This window comes from Stegostoma tigrinum, chromosome 20, assembly GCF_030684315.1.
Source record: "Stegostoma tigrinum isolate sSteTig4 chromosome 20, sSteTig4.hap1, whole genome shotgun sequence".
NCBI lineage: Eukaryota > Metazoa > Chordata > Chondrichthyes > Orectolobiformes > Stegostomatidae > Stegostoma > Stegostoma tigrinum.
The window spans coordinates 14,152,675-14,173,112 of NC_081373.1; the positions used below are offsets into that span (position 1 = coordinate 14,152,675).

Sequence of the window (20,438 nt, forward strand, 5' to 3'; positions counted from 1 at the left end):
TCAGCCTTTGACACTCCAAGGAAAACAGCCCCAGCGTTTTCAGCCTCTCCCTAAAACTCAACCCTGGCAACATCCTCGTAAATCTTTTCTGAAGTCTTTCAAGTTTCACGATATCCCTCCTATAGCAGGGAAACCGGAATTGAACGGAGTATTCCAAAAGTGGCCTCACCAATGTCCTGTACAGCTACAACATGACCTCCCAACTCCTACACTCAATGCACTGAATAATAAAGGCAAGTGTACCAAATGCCTTCTTCACCACCCTGCCTATCTGCGACTCCACTTTCAGGTTACATATTTATCCTTAGGCATCAATGGCCTAACATTTTGAAAAGGACCAATTCATTTGGGTCTGGAGTTTGAGACATGTACTTAAGTACATAAGAAACAGGAGCAGCACTAGACCATTCAGCTCCTTGAGGCTGTTCTAAATTCAGTAAAATCATAGCTGATCTTTGCCCTCAACTCCACCTTTCTCAGATAACGCAACAGAATAAACTGATGGTGTAATGTTAATTTACGGAAGTTTCTTCGCACATTTAAAAGCTAAGAAATTTTACTTGAAGTATTAATTTAAGACAATGTTCAAATGTAAACATTTCAAAGACAGCAGCCACAACAATACAGAGAGAAACTACTTTAGTTGAGCTTTTCAACTTTCAAACCATTCATTTCTGACAAAAAAAGTTTATTGAGCGCGATGGGAAGTGATTTTATCAAGCTTGTGCTGTTAACTAAAATTCATCCATGAATTTGCACTGGCAAGTTATCATTGCACATAAACAAGTTCAATTCACGCAATTTAGCATGGCTGGTCCACCTAACCTGCACATCTTTGGACTATGGGAGGAAACCGGAGCACCCGGAGGAAACCCACGCGGACACGGGGAGAATGTGCAAACTCCACACAGAGGGTCGCCCGAGGTTGGAATTGAACCCGGGCCCTTGGTGCTGTGAGGCTGCAGTGCTAACCACTGAGCCACCGTGCCGCCACAAGGAAATTAGAAGGAAATTATTCCTGTCGGATGGGCTTCACTTGAAATATGAGGCTGATGAGAAGTTTTTTAATTAATTGGGTGGGAGGTGTGTTCAGGAGATGTGAAACACGTGATTACAAAGTTAAATAATATGGCAGCATTGCAGGGCAGCTATCCGGCTAATGATATCATGAGGGTGACATGGAGCCAATATGCAAGCATTAAAAATAACAGCAAATAGGTCAAGGGAAGAGAAAAAAAAACTAGAATTTATGGCACTTCACTTAAATGTACACAGTACTTAAAACAAAATTTGGAACCTAGCAGTTAATAAGATGCAATAAGTATGACAGTGAGAAATTATCTTAGATCTGAAGATATAGAATCCATATGGGTGCAGGTAAGGACAATGAAGAGATGAAAACAAATTTTGGGAGTAATCTGTAGGCATCCTGTAGAAGATAATGAGGGCATGTAAAAAAGACATAATATTAATGATGGGTGACTTTAATCCTAATGGTGATCTAGAAAATCAAATTGTCAGAGGCAACCAAAAGGAAGAATTCAATGAGAGTATTCGGCACAGTTTCCTAGAAATATATGTTGTGGATTCATTCAGGGATTAGGCTATTTTCGATCTGTTAATGTGTAATTGGAAAAAGTGGCCAATGCATAACATAGCGGAATTTTACAATCAACACATGGGAGTTAGAAACGTATGTTAGAAATAATTGTGTTAAACCTAAATAAAGGCATTTAAAAAGGAAGGAAAGCAGAGTCCCCTGAAATGGAAATGGGAAAGGGGTTAGCAGAAGAGATAGTTGAGAAACAATGGGAGACATTTAAAAACACAGTTCACAACAAAGATAGATCTCTGAGGAAGTACGATTCTAGGAAGGGATACACCGACCATGGTCAACAAGGTAGTTAAAGATAGTATCAAATTGAATGCAAACACATAAAATGTGGCAAAAATGTTAGTGGTAAACCAGAAGATTGGGAATGTTTTGAAAAAACAACAAAAGATGACCCAAATAAGAGGGAGAAAATCGACTTAATCGATAAGCAGGTAATATCAAAATGACCAGCAAGCACTTCTTCAAATATACAAAAAGCCCTTAAAGAATAAGGCTGGAAAAATAACACTGGGGATCCAACAAATGGCAAAGGGACTGAATAAATACATTGCATCAGTTGTCATAGTCGCAGACTTTAACAGCATTCCAAAAATACTAAATCATGCAGTAAAATGTGAGGAGGAGGAAACAAATACAATAACAACATTAGTAAAAAACAGTAGGGAATCTAAAGGCATTTAAAGCTGATAAGTCCCCTGGATCTACTGTGTTGCATCATAAGATTTTAAAGGAAATAACTACAAGATAGTTCATGCAATGATAGCAATCATCCAAAAATCCTTAGATTCAAGAAAACATTGCAGACAAAAACTACCACTCTTACACCCTTATTCAAAAAGAGGAGTCAGAAACAGGTAATTATTAGAGTAGAGAGAGAGAGAGACAATGGGAACTGCAGATGCTGGAGACTCCAAGACAACAAAATGTGAGGCTGGATGAACACAGCAGGCCAAGCAGCATCCCAGGAGCACAAACGCCGACGCTTCGGGCCTAGACCCCTCACCAGAGAGCTTATTAGAGTATTATTAGAGTATTATTAGAGAATTATTAGAGTAGTTGGTTTAACATCTGTCACTGGGGCCATGTTAAAGTCTATTATAAAGGATGCAAATAGCATAGCATTTAAAAATGCATAATGAATCAAGCTGAGTCAGCTTGGCTTCATGAAGGGGAAATTATGCCTGACTATTTTATTAGAATTCCTTGAGGATATAATAAGTAGGATAGATAAAAGAGAACTTGCAGATGTAAAATGTTTGGATTACTAAAATGGATCTGATTAAGTACCACACATAAGGCAACTTAATGAGATAAGAGCCTTTGATGTTGAGGTAATGTATTAGATGGATACAGGATTGGCTAAATAATATAAAATAGAGTGTTAGATTAAAGGTGGCATTTTCAAGATGGCAAGTTGTAACTATTATAGTGCCATAGGGATTAGTGATGGGGTGCCAAGTATTTATAAGATATAAGATATATTAATGATGTGATGAGGGAAGTGTATGCATTATCAACAAGTATGCAGAAAACCCTAAAACAGGTGGGAAGCCAAGTGGTGAGGATGACACAAAGAGTCTACAGATGGATATGGACAGGTTAATTTCGTGGGCAAAGTTAGTGGGCAACAGGGCTCTTATGATGCAGTGATAGTGACCCTACCTTTGAGCCTGAGGGCATGGGCTCAAATCCACCTGCTCCAGAGATTTGCAATAACATCACTAAACAGGTTGATTACAAAATATCTATGGAGTGGGCAAAACCTTGGCAGATGGAATCTTCGTGGAAAAATGTAAAAGTAGTCATATTGGCAGAAAGTAAAGAAAAGTTGAATATTATTTACATGGAGACAGACCACAGGAACGTGCAAAACAGAGATTTGGGAGTTCTTATACATGAATGACAAAATGCTATCACCCTAGTTCCATGAGACATAGGAAGACAAATAAAATGTTGGCCTTTAGTTCAAAGGTTACAGTGTGTAAAAACAGAAACATCTTGCTAAAACTATCCAAGGCACTAGTCAGATTACATCTGGAACACAATGAACAGTTTTACTCTCCTTATCAAAGGAAAGATATACTAGCAATGGTGGAGAAGGTTCATGAAGTTGCTTCTGGGCATGGTGGGACTTTCTTATAAGGAAGGTTTGAGTAGATTGAGCCTGTACTCATTGTAGTTTAGAAGAATGAGAGAAGACCTTAGCAAAACATGAAAAAAAACCTTGCGGGTGTCTAGAACCGGGGGTATAATCTCAAAGTGAGAAGTTGCCCATATAAGACACAGATGAGGAGGAATTTCTTCTCTCAGAGGATAATGAATCTGAATCAGTCAGAGAATCAAGGGTTATAGGAAATGGGAAAAATGTGGAATTGGAGGATTAATCTATGATCTCATTAATGGAAAAGCAGACTACATGGGCCAAATGGCCTACTCCTGCTCTCACATCTTATGGTCTTCAGAAGAAGCAGGGACTTGTTTTTAAAAACATTACTGCTTCCAAACAATGCTAAGGCCATTTTCTTAAAGAACGTATTTGAACTGACACTAGAGAAAGCAAATCTCTAAAGAGGTGAGGATTGGAGAGTTGAACAGCAAGTTTCCCATTGTTAAAGTATTCTGAGAAGAAAGACCAGAGCTCACAGATCTGAGTGACTTAGTGAGTTCAGCCTTGGCAAGTTGATACTCACATTCATTGCGAGGATGCTGCGCGGGATCAGCTCACGGTGCTGTCGGATGTTAAAATGCCAGGTCTTAATTCTCATCATATCATCAAACATGAACTCCAGGTATAACCGCCCCTCCACGCACACCTAAAAATACAATCATTGGATAGACAAATAACACTGACACATGTGTCAGTTCCAACAGAGTTCTGCACAGCATACCTGCAGCTTCATCATAAATCATTTCACCACACTCTTAGATTTTCTTATTCATGAGACATCACTAGCAAAGCCAACATTTGTCACCAGCTAGAGTTGCTCTTGGTAAGGTATTGATGAGCCTGGAAATAATTTACCTACCTTTTTATAAGGATGTTGCACAACACAAATAAAGCAAAGGAAGAATCAGAAAAATTCCCCAGACCTCATCTCTGCAAATTCAGGGGATCAGGGTTTGCCTCCAGCATCTCTAGTTTAGGTGGAAATCCAACTTGTTTATTTGATGTAAGTAGAGTTGCCAACTTTAACTGAATGTACTTGTTGAGATTTCATCACAAGTTTTCCTGTTAATCAAAGTGCAATATCTGTGCAATACTTAAAGATGCCCTTGGCCCAGGAGTCAGGATGTGGAATCAGCTGGAAATGAGGAATAGCATGGAAAAGGTGTCACTAGCGGAAGGGGTCAGCAGGACCCCAAACAGTAGCCATAATGTGGGTCAAAGTAGACAAGAAATGTGTTTTTGAGAAACGGGCATTAGGAATCATGGGTGAACTTAATCTACATATAATCTGGAAATATCAGATTGGCAATAGCAACCTGGATGCAAAATTCATAGAATGCTTTCAAGACAGTTTCTTACAGCGACACATTTTGGAACCAACCAGAGTGCAAGTCACATGAGACTCAACATTGTTTAATGCCACAGGATTCAGTAACAATCTAAGACAACTCGGGTAACAGCAAACACAATATGATTGAAGTTTACATCTGGCTAGCATTTTAAAATTAAATAAGGGTAACTATATGGGCACGAATGCTGAGCAAGCTGAAGTGAACAGGTATATTGGGCTAGGGGACAGACTAATAGAGACACAGTGGCAGACTTTTGAGGGGATATTTCAGAATACTCAGAAAAAGTACATTCCTACCATAAAGAAAAATTCTGAAAAGAAGGATTCATCGTGAACTAAAAAAAATGGGCAAAACATAAAAACTTAAGGAAAAAGCAAAGATGAGTCAAAGGTCAAATGATTGGTGAGAATATAGAGAACAGCAAAGAATGACTAAAAGTTCAATCAAGAGGAGATTGGATATAGGAAGAAGCTAGCTAGGAGTGTAAAAATAGATAGCAAGATTTTCTGCAGGGATCTAAAAGGAAAAGAGTAAAGTGAATGATTGTCCCCTAAAGAGTGACAATGGTAAGTAAGAATAAATAATAAGGAACTGGCAGATGAAATGAACAAACATGTTGCTTCTGCTTTCTACAGAGACTACTCCTTTTCCAGTAATAACTGTTGATCAAATTTGCAAGAAAGGGAGTTAGTGAAACTATAATGACAGGGGAGGTGGTACTAAAGAAACTTAAAAATCTGCAGTGTGACTAGTCTGTGAATGCAAATACACCTCACGCTGGGGTTTTAAAAGAGGTTGCTAATAAGGTAGTTAAATTTCCAAAATCCCAATGATTTAGGAAACTGAAGGTTGCACTGGAAAAATAGCAAACATAATCACACTAATCAAGAAAGGAGGAAGACAGAAGATAGAAAACTGAAAACTATAGTTCAGTTGGCTTGATGTCCATAATGGGTAGGTGTTAGACAAGATTTGGCTAAAGGGAAGCTTGTAGCTGTACTATACCTGATTGCCAGAAGGCAATTGATAAGATGCTACATCAAAGGTTATTGTCTATCCAATTGCTCTTCTCTGTCTCGGGTTCTATCCTATCATTTACTGCACATAAACCAACGTTTTTCCAGCCACCATCAGTTCTGAGGAAGGGTCACCGGACCACAAAGCTGGATAAATTGATGTTAAACTGAAGGGCTACTGGGAGTAGTGGGAATATGAACTTCAAAACACAAACCGATCAGCCATTATTTTATTGAATGGTAGGCCAGGCTCAAGGGGTTGAATGGTCTTCCTTTGCTCCTGTTTTGAATATATATTAATATGGATGTATACTTCCAACTTCCCTCCGCCTCACTGAGTATTTTTGTTGGAGGTGGGGACAAGTGTTCAACAAGATGTTTATTGCAATGATGCTATGTTTTCTGGGTTGCTTGCAACAGTGTCCAGGGCACAACTCTCTATTGTGAGGGACTCCACGGAATACTGAAGGGATAGCAAATTTAACTGCAAGAATTTAGACACTGAGCTAGGACAGCATCACTGCAGTTCTTAATGCAGGTGATTACATCTTGTGTGTTGTTAAGGTAAGGCTTTTCAATTTATATTTCTTGTGTATTGTGTGATTGCTTAAAAGTTTAATTGCTTAATTGAAAAGTCCGTAGCAGTGAAGTACTAGAAATTATTTAATATATAAATTGTAAAAGTTAACTAAATAAGTAGTAATGGCTGGACAGGTGATGTGCTGTAGCTGTATGATGTGGGAGCTGGCTGATCCCATTGTGAATGGCAGTGACCACATCTGCAGCAAGTGTTTGTTGCTGGAAGAACTCCGGATCAGAATTAATGATCTGGAATCTCAGCTTCAAACTCTGCGGCACATCTGGGAGGGGGAGAGTTACCTGGACACTTTGTTTCAGGAGGCAGTCATACCCGGTAGATTAAGTAATTCAAATTCAATAAGTGTTCAGGGACAACAGGGTGTGACTGTAAGTGAGGCAGGTGGGGCGATTCTGAGTTCAGGAGTGCAGGAGCCTCAGCCCTTGACCTTGACCAACAGGTAATGAGATTCTTGCTCCCTGTACGGATGAGGGAAAGGGCTGTGGACAGGATGAGCCAGCTGACCACTGCAACGTGGCGCAGAAGGCCATTCAAGAGGGGGGAGCAAAAAGACAAGTAGTTGTTATAGGGGATTCTATAATTAGGGGGACAGATAGTATCCTATGCAAGCGGATCGGGAGTCCCGCATGGTGTGTTGCCTGCCCGGTGCCAGGATGCAGGACATCTCCGACTGACTTGAAAGGATATTGGCAGGAGGGGGAGGATCCAGTTGTTGTGGTCCATGTTGGGACTAACAACATGGGCAAAGCTCGGGTAGAGGACCTGTTCAAGGATTATCAAGCACTAGGAAAGAAATTGAAGTACAGGTCCTCAAGGGTCATAATCTCTGGATTACTGCCTGAGCCACATGCCAATTGGCACAGGGATAAGTACGTTAGGGAAGTAAACATGTGGCTAAGGGATTGGTGTGGGAAAGAGGGATTCCATTTCATGGGGCATTGGCATCAGTTTTGGAACCGGGGGGATCTGTACCGTTGGGACGGTCTCCACCTGAACCGATCTGGAACCAGTGTTCTAGCGAAAAGGATAAATAGGGTGGTCAGTAGGACTTTAAACTTCTGAGTTGGGGGGGAAGTGGAAGTGAAAGAGACAGGGAGTATGGAGTTAAATGGAAAGATAAGCAGCAGGATAGCATGTGTACAGGCAGGTTTAAGCTCGAGGCAGACTAGGAATACATCAGAAAGGAAGGATAGCTTAAGACATCTTAGGATTTCCAATATCTCTAATAATGATAAGAAAGTTAGCATTAGGTCCCTTTACTTAAATGCTCGTAGTATTTGTAACAAAGTAAATGAATTAACAGCACAAATCCTCTTGAATGATTATGATGTGATAGGCATCACAGAGACATGGTTGCAGGGAGTTCAGGACTGGCAGTTACACATCCAAGGATTTACAACTTATCAAAAAGACAGGGAGGTGGGCAGAGGAGGCAGGGTTGCCTTGTTAGTTAAGAATGAAATTAAATCTACGGCACTGAATGACATAGGGTCAGAGGATGTGGAGTCTGTGTGGGTGGAGTTGAGGAACCACAAAGAAAAAAAACCATAATGGGAGTTATGTACAGACCTCCTAACAGTGATCAGGACCAAGGGTGCAAGATGCACCGGGAAATAGATAGGGCATGTCAGAAAGGCAAGGTCACGGTGATCATGGAGGACTTCAATATGCAGGTGGGCTGGGTGAATAATGTTGCCGGTGGATCCAAAGAAAGGGAATTCATGGAATGTTTGCAGGATAGCTTTTTGGAACAGCTTGTGATGGAGCCCACAAGGGAGCAGGCTATTCTGGACTTAGTGCTATGTAATGAGCCCGACTTTATAAAAGATCTTAAAGTAAGGGAACACCTAGGAGGCAGCGATCATAATATGGTAGAGTTCAGTCTGCAGTTTGAAGGGGAGAAGGCAAAATTGAATGACAGAACAGAACAGAAAAGTACAGCACAGTACAGGCCCTTCGGCCCACGATGTTGTGCCGTGGAATATTCCTAATCCAAAACTAAAATAACCTAACCTACATTCCCCTCAATACACTGTTGTCCATGTGCATGTCCAGCAGTCGCTTAAATGTCACTAATGACTCCGCTTCAACGACTACCACTGGTAAACTATTCCATGCGCTCACAACTCTCTGGGTGAAGAAATGTAATGGTGTGACAGTTAAATTAAGGTAATTACAGGGGCATGAGAGAGGAATTGACAAAAATCGACTGGAAGCAGAGCCTAGCGGGGAAGACAGTATAGCAACAATGGCAGGAGTTTCTGGGTGTAATTGAGGACACAGTACAGAGATTCATCCCAAAGAAAATAAAGATTATTCGGGGTGGGATTAGACAGCCATGGCTGACAAAGGAAGTCAGGAAATATATCAAAGAAAAAGTGACAGCCTATAAAGTGGCCAAGAGCACTGGGAAATCAGAAGATTGGGAAGGCTACAAAACAAACAGAGGATAACAAAGAGAGAAATAAGGAAGGAGAGGATCAAATATGAAGGTAGGCTAGCTAGTAATATTAGAAATGATAGTAAAAGTTTTTTTCAATACATAAGAAACAAATGAGAGGCAAAAGTAGACATTGGGCCGCTCCAAGTTGATGCTGGAAAGCTAGCGATGGGAGATAAGGAAATAGCTGAAGAACTTAATAAGTACTTTGTGTCGGGCTTCACAGTGGAAGACATGAGTAGCATCCCAACAATTAAGGAGAATCAGGGGGCAGAGTTGAGTATTGTAGGCATTACAAAAGAGAAAGTGCTAGAAAAGCTAAAAGGTCTAAAAATTGATAAATCTCCTGGCCCCGATGGGCTACATCCTAGAGTTCTGAGGGAGGTGGCTGAGGTAATAGCGGAGGCTTTAGTTGTGATCTTTCAAAAGTCACTGGAGTCTGGGAAAGTCCCAGATGATTGGAAAATTGCTGTTGTAACCCCCTTGTTTAAGAAACGATCAAGACAAAAGATGGAAAATTATAGGCCGATTAGCTTAACGTCGGTTGTTGGTAAAATTCTAGAATCCATTGTTAAGGACGAGATTTTTAAATTCTTGGAAGTGCAGGGTCGGGTTAGAACAAGTCAGCATGGATTTAGTAAAGGGAGGTCGTGCCTGACAATTCTGTTAGAATTCTTTGAAAAGGTAACAAGTAGGTTAGACCAGGGAAACCCATTATCTACCTAGATACGTTATCTATCTAGACTTCCAAAAGGCTTTTGATAAGGTGCCTCACGGGAGGCTACTGAGTAAGGTGAGGGCCCATGATGTTCGAGGTGAGCTACTGGTTTGGATTGAGGATTGGCTGCCTGACAGAAGGCAGAGAGTTGGGATAAAAGGCTCTCTTTTGGAATGGTAACCAATGACAAGTGGTGTCCCGCAGGGTTCAGTGTTGGGGCCGCAGCTGTTCACTTTACATACTAATGATCTGGATGAAGGGACTGGGGGCATTCTGGCAAAGTTTGCTGATTTTACGAAGATAGATGGACAGGCAGGTAGTACTGAGGAGGTGGGGAGGCTGCAGCAAGATTTAGACAGTTTAGGAGAGTGGTCCAGGAAATGGCTGATGAAATTCAACGTGAGCAAATGTGAGGTTTTGCACTTTGGAAAAAAGATTACAGGCATGGGCTATTTTCTAAATGGTGAGAAAATTCAAAAAGCAGAAGTACAAAGGGATCTGGGAGTGTTGGTCCAGGATTCTCTAAAGGTTAACTTGCAGGTAGAGTCTGTGATTAAGAAAGCGACCGTAATGTCGTCATTTATCTCAAGAGGGTTGGAATACAAAAGCAGTGATGTGCTGCTGAGACTTTTTAAAGCTCTAGTTAGGCCCCATTTAGAATACTGTGTCCAATTTTGGGCCCCACACCTTGGGAAGGACATACTGGCGCTACAGCGTGTCCTGCGGAGATTCACATGGATGATCCCTGGAATGGTAGGTTTAACGTACGATGAGCAGCTAAGGATCCTGGGATTGTACTCATTAGAGTTTAGAAGGTTGAGGGGAGATCTGATAGAAACTTACAAGATAATGTATGGCTTAGAAAGGGTGGACCCTGGGAAGTTGTTTCTGTTAGGCGGGGAGACTAGGACCCGTGGGCACAGCCTTAGAATTAGAGGGGGTAAATTTAAAACGGAAATGAGGAGACATTTCTTCAGCCAGAGAGTGGTGGGCTTGTGGAATTCATTGCCACGGAGTGTAGTGGAGGCCGAGACGTTAAATGTCTTCAAGGCAGAGATTGATAAATTCTTGATCTCACAAGGAATCAAGGGGTACGGGGGGAATGCAGGGAAGTGGAGTTGAAATGTCCATCAGCCATGATTAAATGGCGGAGTGGACTCGACAGGCCGAATGGCCTTACTTCCACTCCTATGTCTTACGGTCTTATGGAACTGCACAGAATAGATCTAAATTAGCATTATTCTTTGCAAAGTCACAAATATAAGGAATATATACCCTAAATAGGGAATAATGTTCATGCCACCAGTGCAGGCGTTCCCCTGAGCTGCCGCTATGACAAATAATTCAGTCTGCCTCATTTCACCAGGTGAAATCCCTGTCTAGAGCTACAGGAGAGACACAAACTCGTCCCCACTGGAGAAATATAGCAAACTGGGACTCAGCTCCTCCCACCTTCATATCACAGGGCTCAAATTATGGGTCCTTGGGCTGCAAGTTTGTTTTCTGAGTCAGGCCATACCTTAGTGAACATGGGCTTCCCGTGTTGTGTCACCATTGTACACTGGTCACAGTCCAACGATACAAAATTATTATGGAATGATTCCTTTGGATGTTTGAGTACGTAGTACAGGTCAGTTGCTCCTCCCTCGAAGATACTGCGGAAATAGCGTGGGATCAAAGTCCGGCCAATTGCTGTGAGAAAGTTGGAAGAAATAGAAATTAACATTTGATGTGTAGGTAGCTATCTTCCTCTGCTGTCAGCCCTCCTTCAGCGCTTTACCCATTCACCATAACAGAATCTGTCAAACAAGAGGTTTTTTGTTTTAATTCATTATTTGACATGGGTGTCACTGGCTAGCCAGCATTTATTGCCGGACCTAGTTACCCCAGGTAGTGGCAGGCTGCTCCCTTGAATAACTTTAGTCTGTGGGTCGACCCACAATGTTGCTAGGGAGGGAATTCCTGGATTTTGACTGTGAAGGAAAGACAATATATTTCCAAGACTGGATGTAACCGACTTGGAGGGGAACTTGCAGGTACTGCTTTGCTGCCCTTTTCCTTCAAGTTGGAAGTGGTCATGGGTTTGGAAGGTGCTGTCTAAGAATTTTTGGTGAATTTCTGCAGTGCATCTTGTAGAAAGTACACTCTGCTATTACTGAATGTTGACAGTGGAAGGTGTGCATGTTTATGGCTGTGGTGCCAAGTAAATGGGCTGCTTTCTCCTGGATGGTGTCAAGCTTCTTGAGTGTTGTTAGAACTGCACTCGTTCAGACAAGTGGGGAGTATTTCATCACGCTCCTGACTTGTGCCTTGCAGATGATAGACAGGCTCTGGAGAGTCAGGAGGTGAGTTACTCGCTGCAGTATTCCTAGCCTCTGACATCCTCTTGTAGCCGCTGCATTTACGTGGTGAGTCCAGTTGAGTTTCTGGTAACCCCAATGGTAACCCCAAAGATGTTGACAGTGGGGTCTCAGTGATGGTAATATCTTTGAATATTAAGGGGCAGTGGTTAAATTGTCTCATTGAATGTTAAGGGGCAGTGGTTAAATTGTCTCATTGAATGTTAAGGGGCAGTGGTTAAATTGTCTCATTGAATGTTACGGGGAGGTGGTTAAATTGTCTCATTGAATGTTAAGGGGCAGTGGTTAAATTGTCTCATTGAATGTTACGGGGAGGTGGTTAAATTGTCTCATTGAATGTTACGGGGAGGTGGTTAAATTGTCTCATTGAATGTTAAGGGGCAGTGGTTAAATTGTCTCATTGAATGTTAAGGGGAGGTGGTTAAATTGTCTCATTGAATGTTACGGGGCAGTGGTTAAATTGTCTCATTGAATGTTACGGGGAGGTGGTTAAATTGTCTCTTATTGTTGATGGTCATTTCCCAAAATTTGTGTGGCATGAATATTACTTCCCAATTGTCATCCCAAACCTGGATATTGTCCAAATGTGGTTGCATTTGAACAGTGTCTGAGGAGTCAGGAATGGTACTGACATTGCCCAGTCATCGGCGAATACGACCACTTCTGACTTTATGATGGAGGTTGCATTTCCACAGAGTCTTTCATGTATTTTGCAGGACTTCACAAACAGGCAAGTTAATTTCTGAAGTACAGCTGTTGCTGTGGTGTGAGAAATTAGCAGCTAATTTATCCAAAGCCAGTTCTCTCAGACAACAATGAGATCAATGACCACCTAAGCTATTTTTCTGTCATGCTAGTTGAGGGATAAATACTGGCCAGGTCACCAGGGCGAATTCCCCCGTTCTTCTATGAAACAGTTTCAAGTCATCTTACAACATCTATCCTAGAGCCAGACAGGACCACAGTTAAATGACTCATCCAACAGACAGCATGTCTAACACTGCAGTACTCCCTCAAAATTTGCATGTTCCTGCAGAGTTATGGGATGGTAAATCAGCAGCAGAAAAACACTGGTGGGGTGGATTTACTATCATATCCAAGGCAAATCTGTGAACTCAGCGGAAATCAGGAACTGAATCTAAGCGGGTCCTGATCGGAGAAGATGCCTCCATCTCTAAGTCATTAGAAACTCACAAATGATTCAATTTTTAAATTTGATACTGGAAGAATTTTCTCTCAAGACAGAATCCAGCTAGACCTGTGTAAAACTTCATATCCAATGATGATGTAGGAGCTCACTATTGGTGTCATCAACAGTGCAGAGCATGGCATCAGGAAGGGGAGGAAAAGAATATTTTAGGGAAATAAAGCAAGGAACTACTTCACTTACTGTATCGCTTTGGCCCATCTTCCAAACAGAAGGTAATGGTTAACATGGCATCATCTTCAAAAAACTCTGTGGTAAAGGCATCCCACCAGAGATTGTCACATTCCTGAAGAAAGCATTATTCAGTTAGACTAGAACGTCAGAAAGGAGACACAGAAAGATAGAGTATGAAAATAAAGAACAAAATGAATGAGAGATAACCAAAGGAAAGAATAAGAAACAAGAAGTAAGAAAGGAACAAAGTGAGTATGAGAATAAGGAGAAAGAATGAGTGAGCGAAAGATGAGAGAAAACAAGAGGAATGTTGAAAGGCAGAAAGAGAGAAGAAGATCAATAAAGATGGTACAAGAGAGACAGAGAGGGGACAAAGAGTGAGACGGAGGGAGGGTAAGAAATACTGTGTGAAAGACAGCATGAAACAATGAGATAAATTAGGTGAAAGATTGATTGAGTAAGAGAGGCAGATGCATCATCTCATCCCAAGTTACTGAAAGTTATAACCAGAATGCACTGACATTAAGAACCATCACTATTGCCCTAGTTTCTCTGCAAGTTGACTGATATAACTCATTGAAATATAAAAATTTCTAAAAATGATTAATAGAGTTGCTGTTGGATGAATGTTTTCCCTGACTTGGGAGTCCTAAAGTGGGCTGGGGGTGAGATGGAGTAGATCAAAATGAAACGTTGATCATTTAAAACAAACAGAAATGTCTTCACTCCTTCATAATTGAAGTGGTTGAACAGGAGATTCGGAGAGTCTCCTGACTTCAGCAACTGACTCTGAGCTGGCTGGTCACAGCCAAAATACTGTGCACATGGTGACTTGGTGATAGGATACCAGCCTCTGTGCAGTTATTTCAATGATATTATGAAATCGTATGTAAGCTAAAAAGGGCGGCATAGCCTGCTCCTGCGTCTTGTATTCTTATATCATTTTCATGCTCGCGCTATTCTTCAATCTCTGATTTTCAACCCAGTGTCACCTGCTGAGCTCTGATTTTGGACAATCGTTTTCTAGCTGGGGCTGAGCCCATTTCATTCCCCTTCATAAAAATGTTTTCCAAATGCCTTCTTCAACAAACACACACCAAAGTGAAACCTAACAGGAATCTGCAATCAATCAGTGGTCAGGATGCAGAATATACTTGAACAGCTTCTTATAAATTCACAAGAAGCTTGCATTACTATTGCTATATTTCATTCCAAGTTCCAAGTTGATCTCATCAGTCACACGGTTTCAGGAAAGACAAATAAACACACAAAGAAGAAATTTGCAAAAGGACACGCTAAAAAGGTTAGACGCTCAGTAGGTGTGTGGGAGGCTTATGTGGTTCATAAGCATGAGCATCAATAGGCCTGTTTCAGTGCTGCAAATACTCTAAATTCCAGATCGGGGCAGCGAAAAGGGTAACCCCAGCTCAATTCCAAGTAAAAACAAAGTTAATTACTGTCAGCAGAGCAAGGCTGAGTGATATTGTTAAACACAGCATCATGGATTAGAAGCTAGCAGAAAAGTCAAGAGAGGACATTACAGTCCTGATTCCTGTAGCCCAGCAATAGATACCACTGGCATTCAGGGATTTTCACTCTATACGTAACCCCATGCTAGGAGTGTTTGACAGGAACAGTTCAGAAGAGCTTTAACTTTATCAACCCTGGTGTACTTGTCCTGGGAGTGCTCTATGGTACAATGTAGAGCAAAGTTTACCCTGTATCTAACCTCCTTTTCCTAGCCTAGAAGTATTCAATATTGGCACCAAGTGTCAGATATGGAAAGTGTAACTTTGAACCACACAAAAATGCCTTCCATTAATAAGCAGAATTACCTCTGCCCAGTTCTGTAATCGTTTGTTGAGCTCGAATATCCTGTAGTCAGTTTGATTCATATAAGGTGTGTGTCTCCTGTTAAAAGAAAAGAACAAATGTTGAATAAAGCACTTCATTCATAATAAATTAGCTTTTCTTCTCTGTGTGATTATGTCTTAAGCTCAGGGGGACGTGTGCTCAGATCGAAGACCAAATATCACAGACATTCTTGAAGAATGTTCAGTTTTATTTGGTTTCCCATATATTTCTCTGTCCTTTCCTTTTTTAAATTCATTATATGAATGGGAACATCACTAATGTGAGACCAGCATTTATTACCCATCCCTAATTGCCCTCAAGAAGATGGCATTGAAGTGCTTTCTTGCAGTCCCCCCAGTACCTTTCTCTGCAGCTGCTTGATTCAACTCAGTAGCTTGAATGTCTGTTTCAAAGGGCAGTTAATAGTTAAAACTGCTGTCAAATAAGAGTTACATATACCTGACCAGGACGGGGCAGCAGATTTCCTCTGTTGAAGAGCATTAGTGAACCAGATTAGTATTTACAACAATCTGGTTATTAATGCTCATTAATGATGAGTAGAATTTATTCCAGATTATATAATTACACCTAAATTCTTCCACCTCTCCCCTCTAACAGGGCAAGGTGGCCATGCGCAGCTGGGGTTCCAAAGTGTTTTTGCCTCCGAGAATAACAAAATAATCCACTAATGTCAACAGGGTGTACGGAAACAATTGAATTACAGAACCATTGGTCTTTATCTACATGGTCCAGCTTCCATTAACCGAGTGTCTCATGTAGTTCTGATCCCAGGTGATGGCAACGCCTATCAAGTCAGTTCCCAGAACAAAACCTGGCTTGATTAATTTAATGTTTAATCTTTTATATTTAAACATCATGGTGGTTAGCCATAAAATATATTTGCCTCAGGCTGCAAATATAGAAAATAGGTCTCAATGCAAACAAAGTTTCAATCTGTTTCCCAACAGCATCCTTTACAGAGGTAAATTCCAGAGAAACATCAATCCTATCTCAGCTTGTTCAATCTTTACTGAGCTGACCCTTTTCTATTTTTTTTCACTGAGCTGTTGAGGCCTTTATTCTTATGATGTGGAGATGCCGGTGTTGGGTTGGGGTGGACAAAGTCAGAAGTCAGATACTACCAGATGATAGTCCAACAGGTTCTGGATGTGAGTTTGCTCGCTGAGCTGGAAGGTTCGTTTTCAGACGTTTCGTCACCATACTAGGTAAGATCATCAGTGAGCCTCCGACGAAGCACTGGTGTTATGTCCCGCTTTCTATTTATCTGTTTAGGTTTCCTTGGGTTGGTGGTGTCATTTCCTGTGTTGGTGATGTCATTCCCTGTTCTTTTTCTCAGGGGATGGTAGATTGGCTCCAAATCAATGTGTTTGTTGATGGAGTTCCGGTTGGAATGCCATGCTTCTAGGAATTCTCGTGCGTGTCTCTGTTTGGCTTGACCTAGGATGGATGTGTTGTCCCAATCAAAGTGATGTCCTTCCTCATCTGTATGTAAGGATACGAGTGATAGTGGGTCATGTCGTTTTGTGGCTAGTTGATGTTCATGTATCCTGGTGGCTAGCTTTCTGCCAGTTTGTCCAATCTACCATCCTCTGAGAAAAAGAACAGGAAATGACATCACCAACGCAGGAAATGACACCACCAACCCAAGGAAACCTAACGAGATAAATAGAAAGTGGGACATAACACCAGCGCTTCATCGGAGGCTCACTGATGATGTTACCTAGTATGGTGACGAAACGTCTGAAAACGAACCTTCTAGCTCAGCGAGCAAACTCACATCCAGAATCTCAACCTGAGCTACAAATCTTCTCAAAACTCGCTAGTCCAACAGGTTGCAACTGTGATACCTATAATGTTGTTCCAGCCATTTGATTTCTCTCTAACGCCATCTTATTTTTGATTTCTGTAATTATCTCTCCGCCTTAATTAATCGGTTCATAGATCATCGCTTCACTTACTATCCAGCTGTTGATACTTTACTCACACTGTTTGACCCTAATGATCACCTGCAAAGACTTGTTAATCAGCCTGTCATCACTCTACTGACACAATTTGTACATATCTGCTGACATCTTAATTACCTGGGATTATATTACTATTATCGCTCCATCTATATATTCTGCGCCCATGTGTATCTCTCCACTTCACCTGGTGAAGCAGCAGCGCTCTGAAAGCTTGTGATTTCAAACAAACCTGTTGGATGATAACTGGTGTTGTGAGACTTCTGACTTTATTCGTGTGACTCCTTACCAAGTCCACTGATATAAACTTTTCATAATTCTGATGGTCTAAACTTTCTCACTTCTAACAACTTGAAGATTTCTGGTAGACTAATTAGTAAAGTTAGATCTTCAGGGAGAGCTTGCCAATTGTATAGAACATTGGCTTGACAGTAGGACGGCTGGTGATGGAGGGTTGTTTTTTCCAACTGGAGGCTTGTGAACTGCGGGTGCTCCACAGGGATCAGTGCTGGGACCACTGTTGTTTGTCATTTACATAACGATTTGGATGACAATTTTAGGCAGCACCATTAATAGGCTTGCGGATAACACTTGGGAAGGCAATGGCCTAGTGGTATTATTGCTGGACTGTTAATCCAGACAGCCAGGTGGTAGAAATTCATTTCATTAAAATATCTGGAATTAAGAGTCTCACGATGACCGTGAATCTATTGTCGATTGTCAGAAAAACCCGTCAGGTTTACTAATGTCCTTTAGGAAAGGAAACAGCCATCCTTACCTGGTCCAGCCTACACGTGACTCCAGACCCACAGCAATGTGTTTGACTGCCCTCTGAGCACTTGCAGATGGCAACAAATGCTGCCTAGCTAGTGATGCCCTCATCCCATGATTGAATAAAGAAAGCAAAAACAAGATTGGAGGTATAGTGGACAGTGAAGAAGGTTACCTAAAATTACAAAGAGATCTTGATCAATCGTGTCAATGAGCCAACGGGTGCCAGATGGAGTTTGATTTGGATAAATGTGAGGTGTTGCATTATGACAAGATGAACAAAGACAGGACTTATCCAGTTAACGGTAAGGTTCTGAGGAGTGTTGACAAACAGAGAAACCTAGAGGTTCAGGTACATAGTTCCTTGAAAGTTGTGTCACAGGTATACAGGGTGATAAAGAAAAAGTATCTAGCATGCTTGCCTTCATTGGTCAGACCACTGAATGTAGGAGTTGGGACATCATGTTGAGGTTGTACTGGATGTGGTGCGGTCACTTTTGGAGTACTATGTACAGTTCTGGTCACCCTGTTATTGGCATAGTATTATTAAATGGGAGCAGGTGTAGTAAGCCAGATTGGAGGGCTTTAGATATGGCAAGAGGCTGAGACTTTTTTCCTTGGAGCGTCAGAGGCTGAGGGATGGCCTTAAAGTCATGAAGGGCATGGATAGGATGAATAGCCAAGGTCTTTTTCCCAGGGTAGGCTAGTCCAAAACTAGACAACATACATTTAAGGTGAGAGGGGTAAAGTTTAAAAGGGACATGAAGGGCAACATATTCACACAGATGGTGGTGCATAAATGGACAAGCTACCAAAGGAAATGGTGGATTAAGGTCCAACATTTAAAAGGTATCTGGACAGACTCATCAATAGGAAGGGTTCAGAGGGCCTGAGTCAAATACTGGCAAATGGGACTGGATCAGTTTAGGATATCTGGTCGGTGCAGATGAATTGAACCAAAAAGTCTGCTTCCATGCAGTATAACTCTAAGACTCTATGACAGACTTGAAAGATATGTTTTGCTATATAACGGAATCTGCCAGGGTATATATTTCCTGATCATCACCGTTGCTGGAAACTATACATTGTGGGAATGAGAGTTCATGTGCGTCTCACTTTTGTTTTTAATTCATTCATGGAATATGGGCATTGCTGGCCAGACTAGCATTCATTAGCAATCCTTAATTACCCAGAAGGCAGCTGAGTATCGACCCATTGCAGTGGGTCTAGAGTCACATGTAAGCCAGACCAGATTAGCAGCTTCCTTCCCTAAATGATATTGATGATCCATTTGGGTTTTTACAACAATTTTGCAGCCAACGTGAGAATCTTTCTTCCAGATTTTTACTGAATTCAAATTCCACTGTTTGTCATGGCAGGGTCTCTAGAATATTACCCAAGTGTCTGGATTAATAACACTAGGCCATCACCTGTCCTTGCTATTTATAGAGTTAGTACACAATGAATCCAAATAGCTTTCAGTTCTACTGAGCTAATATACTTTTATTAGAAATTAAGGAATGAGAATATCACTCATCCATGTCTGCAGGTCCTGGATAGGTCACTTGGTCACTTTATTGTCGGGAATTAATTGAAAAACTTAAGTTGTCCACACAATCATGATAACACAATCATCGAGATAGAATGACATGAAATCATGTATGCCTTCTTGACTCCACGTTATCGAAGCCAAAAGAATTGTTTATCCTTGATGTATTGTAGTTTAGTGTTAACATGCATGAGCTATAGAGATTAAAGGTAAAATTAGTGCAAGCATTTAAGTAAACCACTGTTTGCTAAAGTCATATTGGAATTGTAGAGCATGGTATTTGACATAGTGCATCATGAACTCAATGCTAAAGAATTACATAACTGCATGGAATCATATTAAATGGTTTGAATGAGTACTATCCAAAAGTGAACATGAACTAATTAAATATAAAGATCTAATACTGCCATTGTTACCTTAAACAAGGATTTCTTACAATGAATGAAATATAAACAGGACAGCTGTCTAACTCCAAAGTAAGCATTGTGTGAAGAAAGGATTATGGCTCTGTCTGCAATGATCTCGATAGTTAAATAGTTTCTGACACACATAGTTCTTGGGTCAATGCTGTGACAATGGGAAGTCAAGCATATTGAAAGATTTTGATTCAAGTATGGAGACTCTGAACTCTGTAT

The 20,438-nt window shown here is 41.1% G+C and overlaps 1 protein-coding gene across 8 annotated transcripts in view; it reads right to left on the reverse strand.

Annotated features, from left to right (window-relative positions):
• ldb1a (LIM domain binding 1a) overlaps positions 1 to 20,438 on the reverse strand; it is a 112,392-nt gene that overhangs the window by 13,272 nt on the left and 78,682 nt on the right. For all 8 annotated transcript variants that reach the window (XM_048550853.2, XM_048550852.2, XM_059653016.1 and 5 more), the window contains 4 exons: positions 15,483 to 15,558; positions 13,657 to 13,759; positions 11,426 to 11,598; positions 4,306 to 4,428 (listed from right to left, as the gene is read on the reverse strand). In XM_048550853.2, coding sequence (XP_048406810.1) covers positions 4,306 to 4,428; positions 11,426 to 11,598; positions 13,657 to 13,759; positions 15,483 to 15,558 — 475 coding nt within the window. The remainder of the gene's footprint in view (positions 1 to 4,305; positions 4,429 to 11,425; positions 11,599 to 13,656; positions 13,760 to 15,482; positions 15,559 to 20,438) is intronic.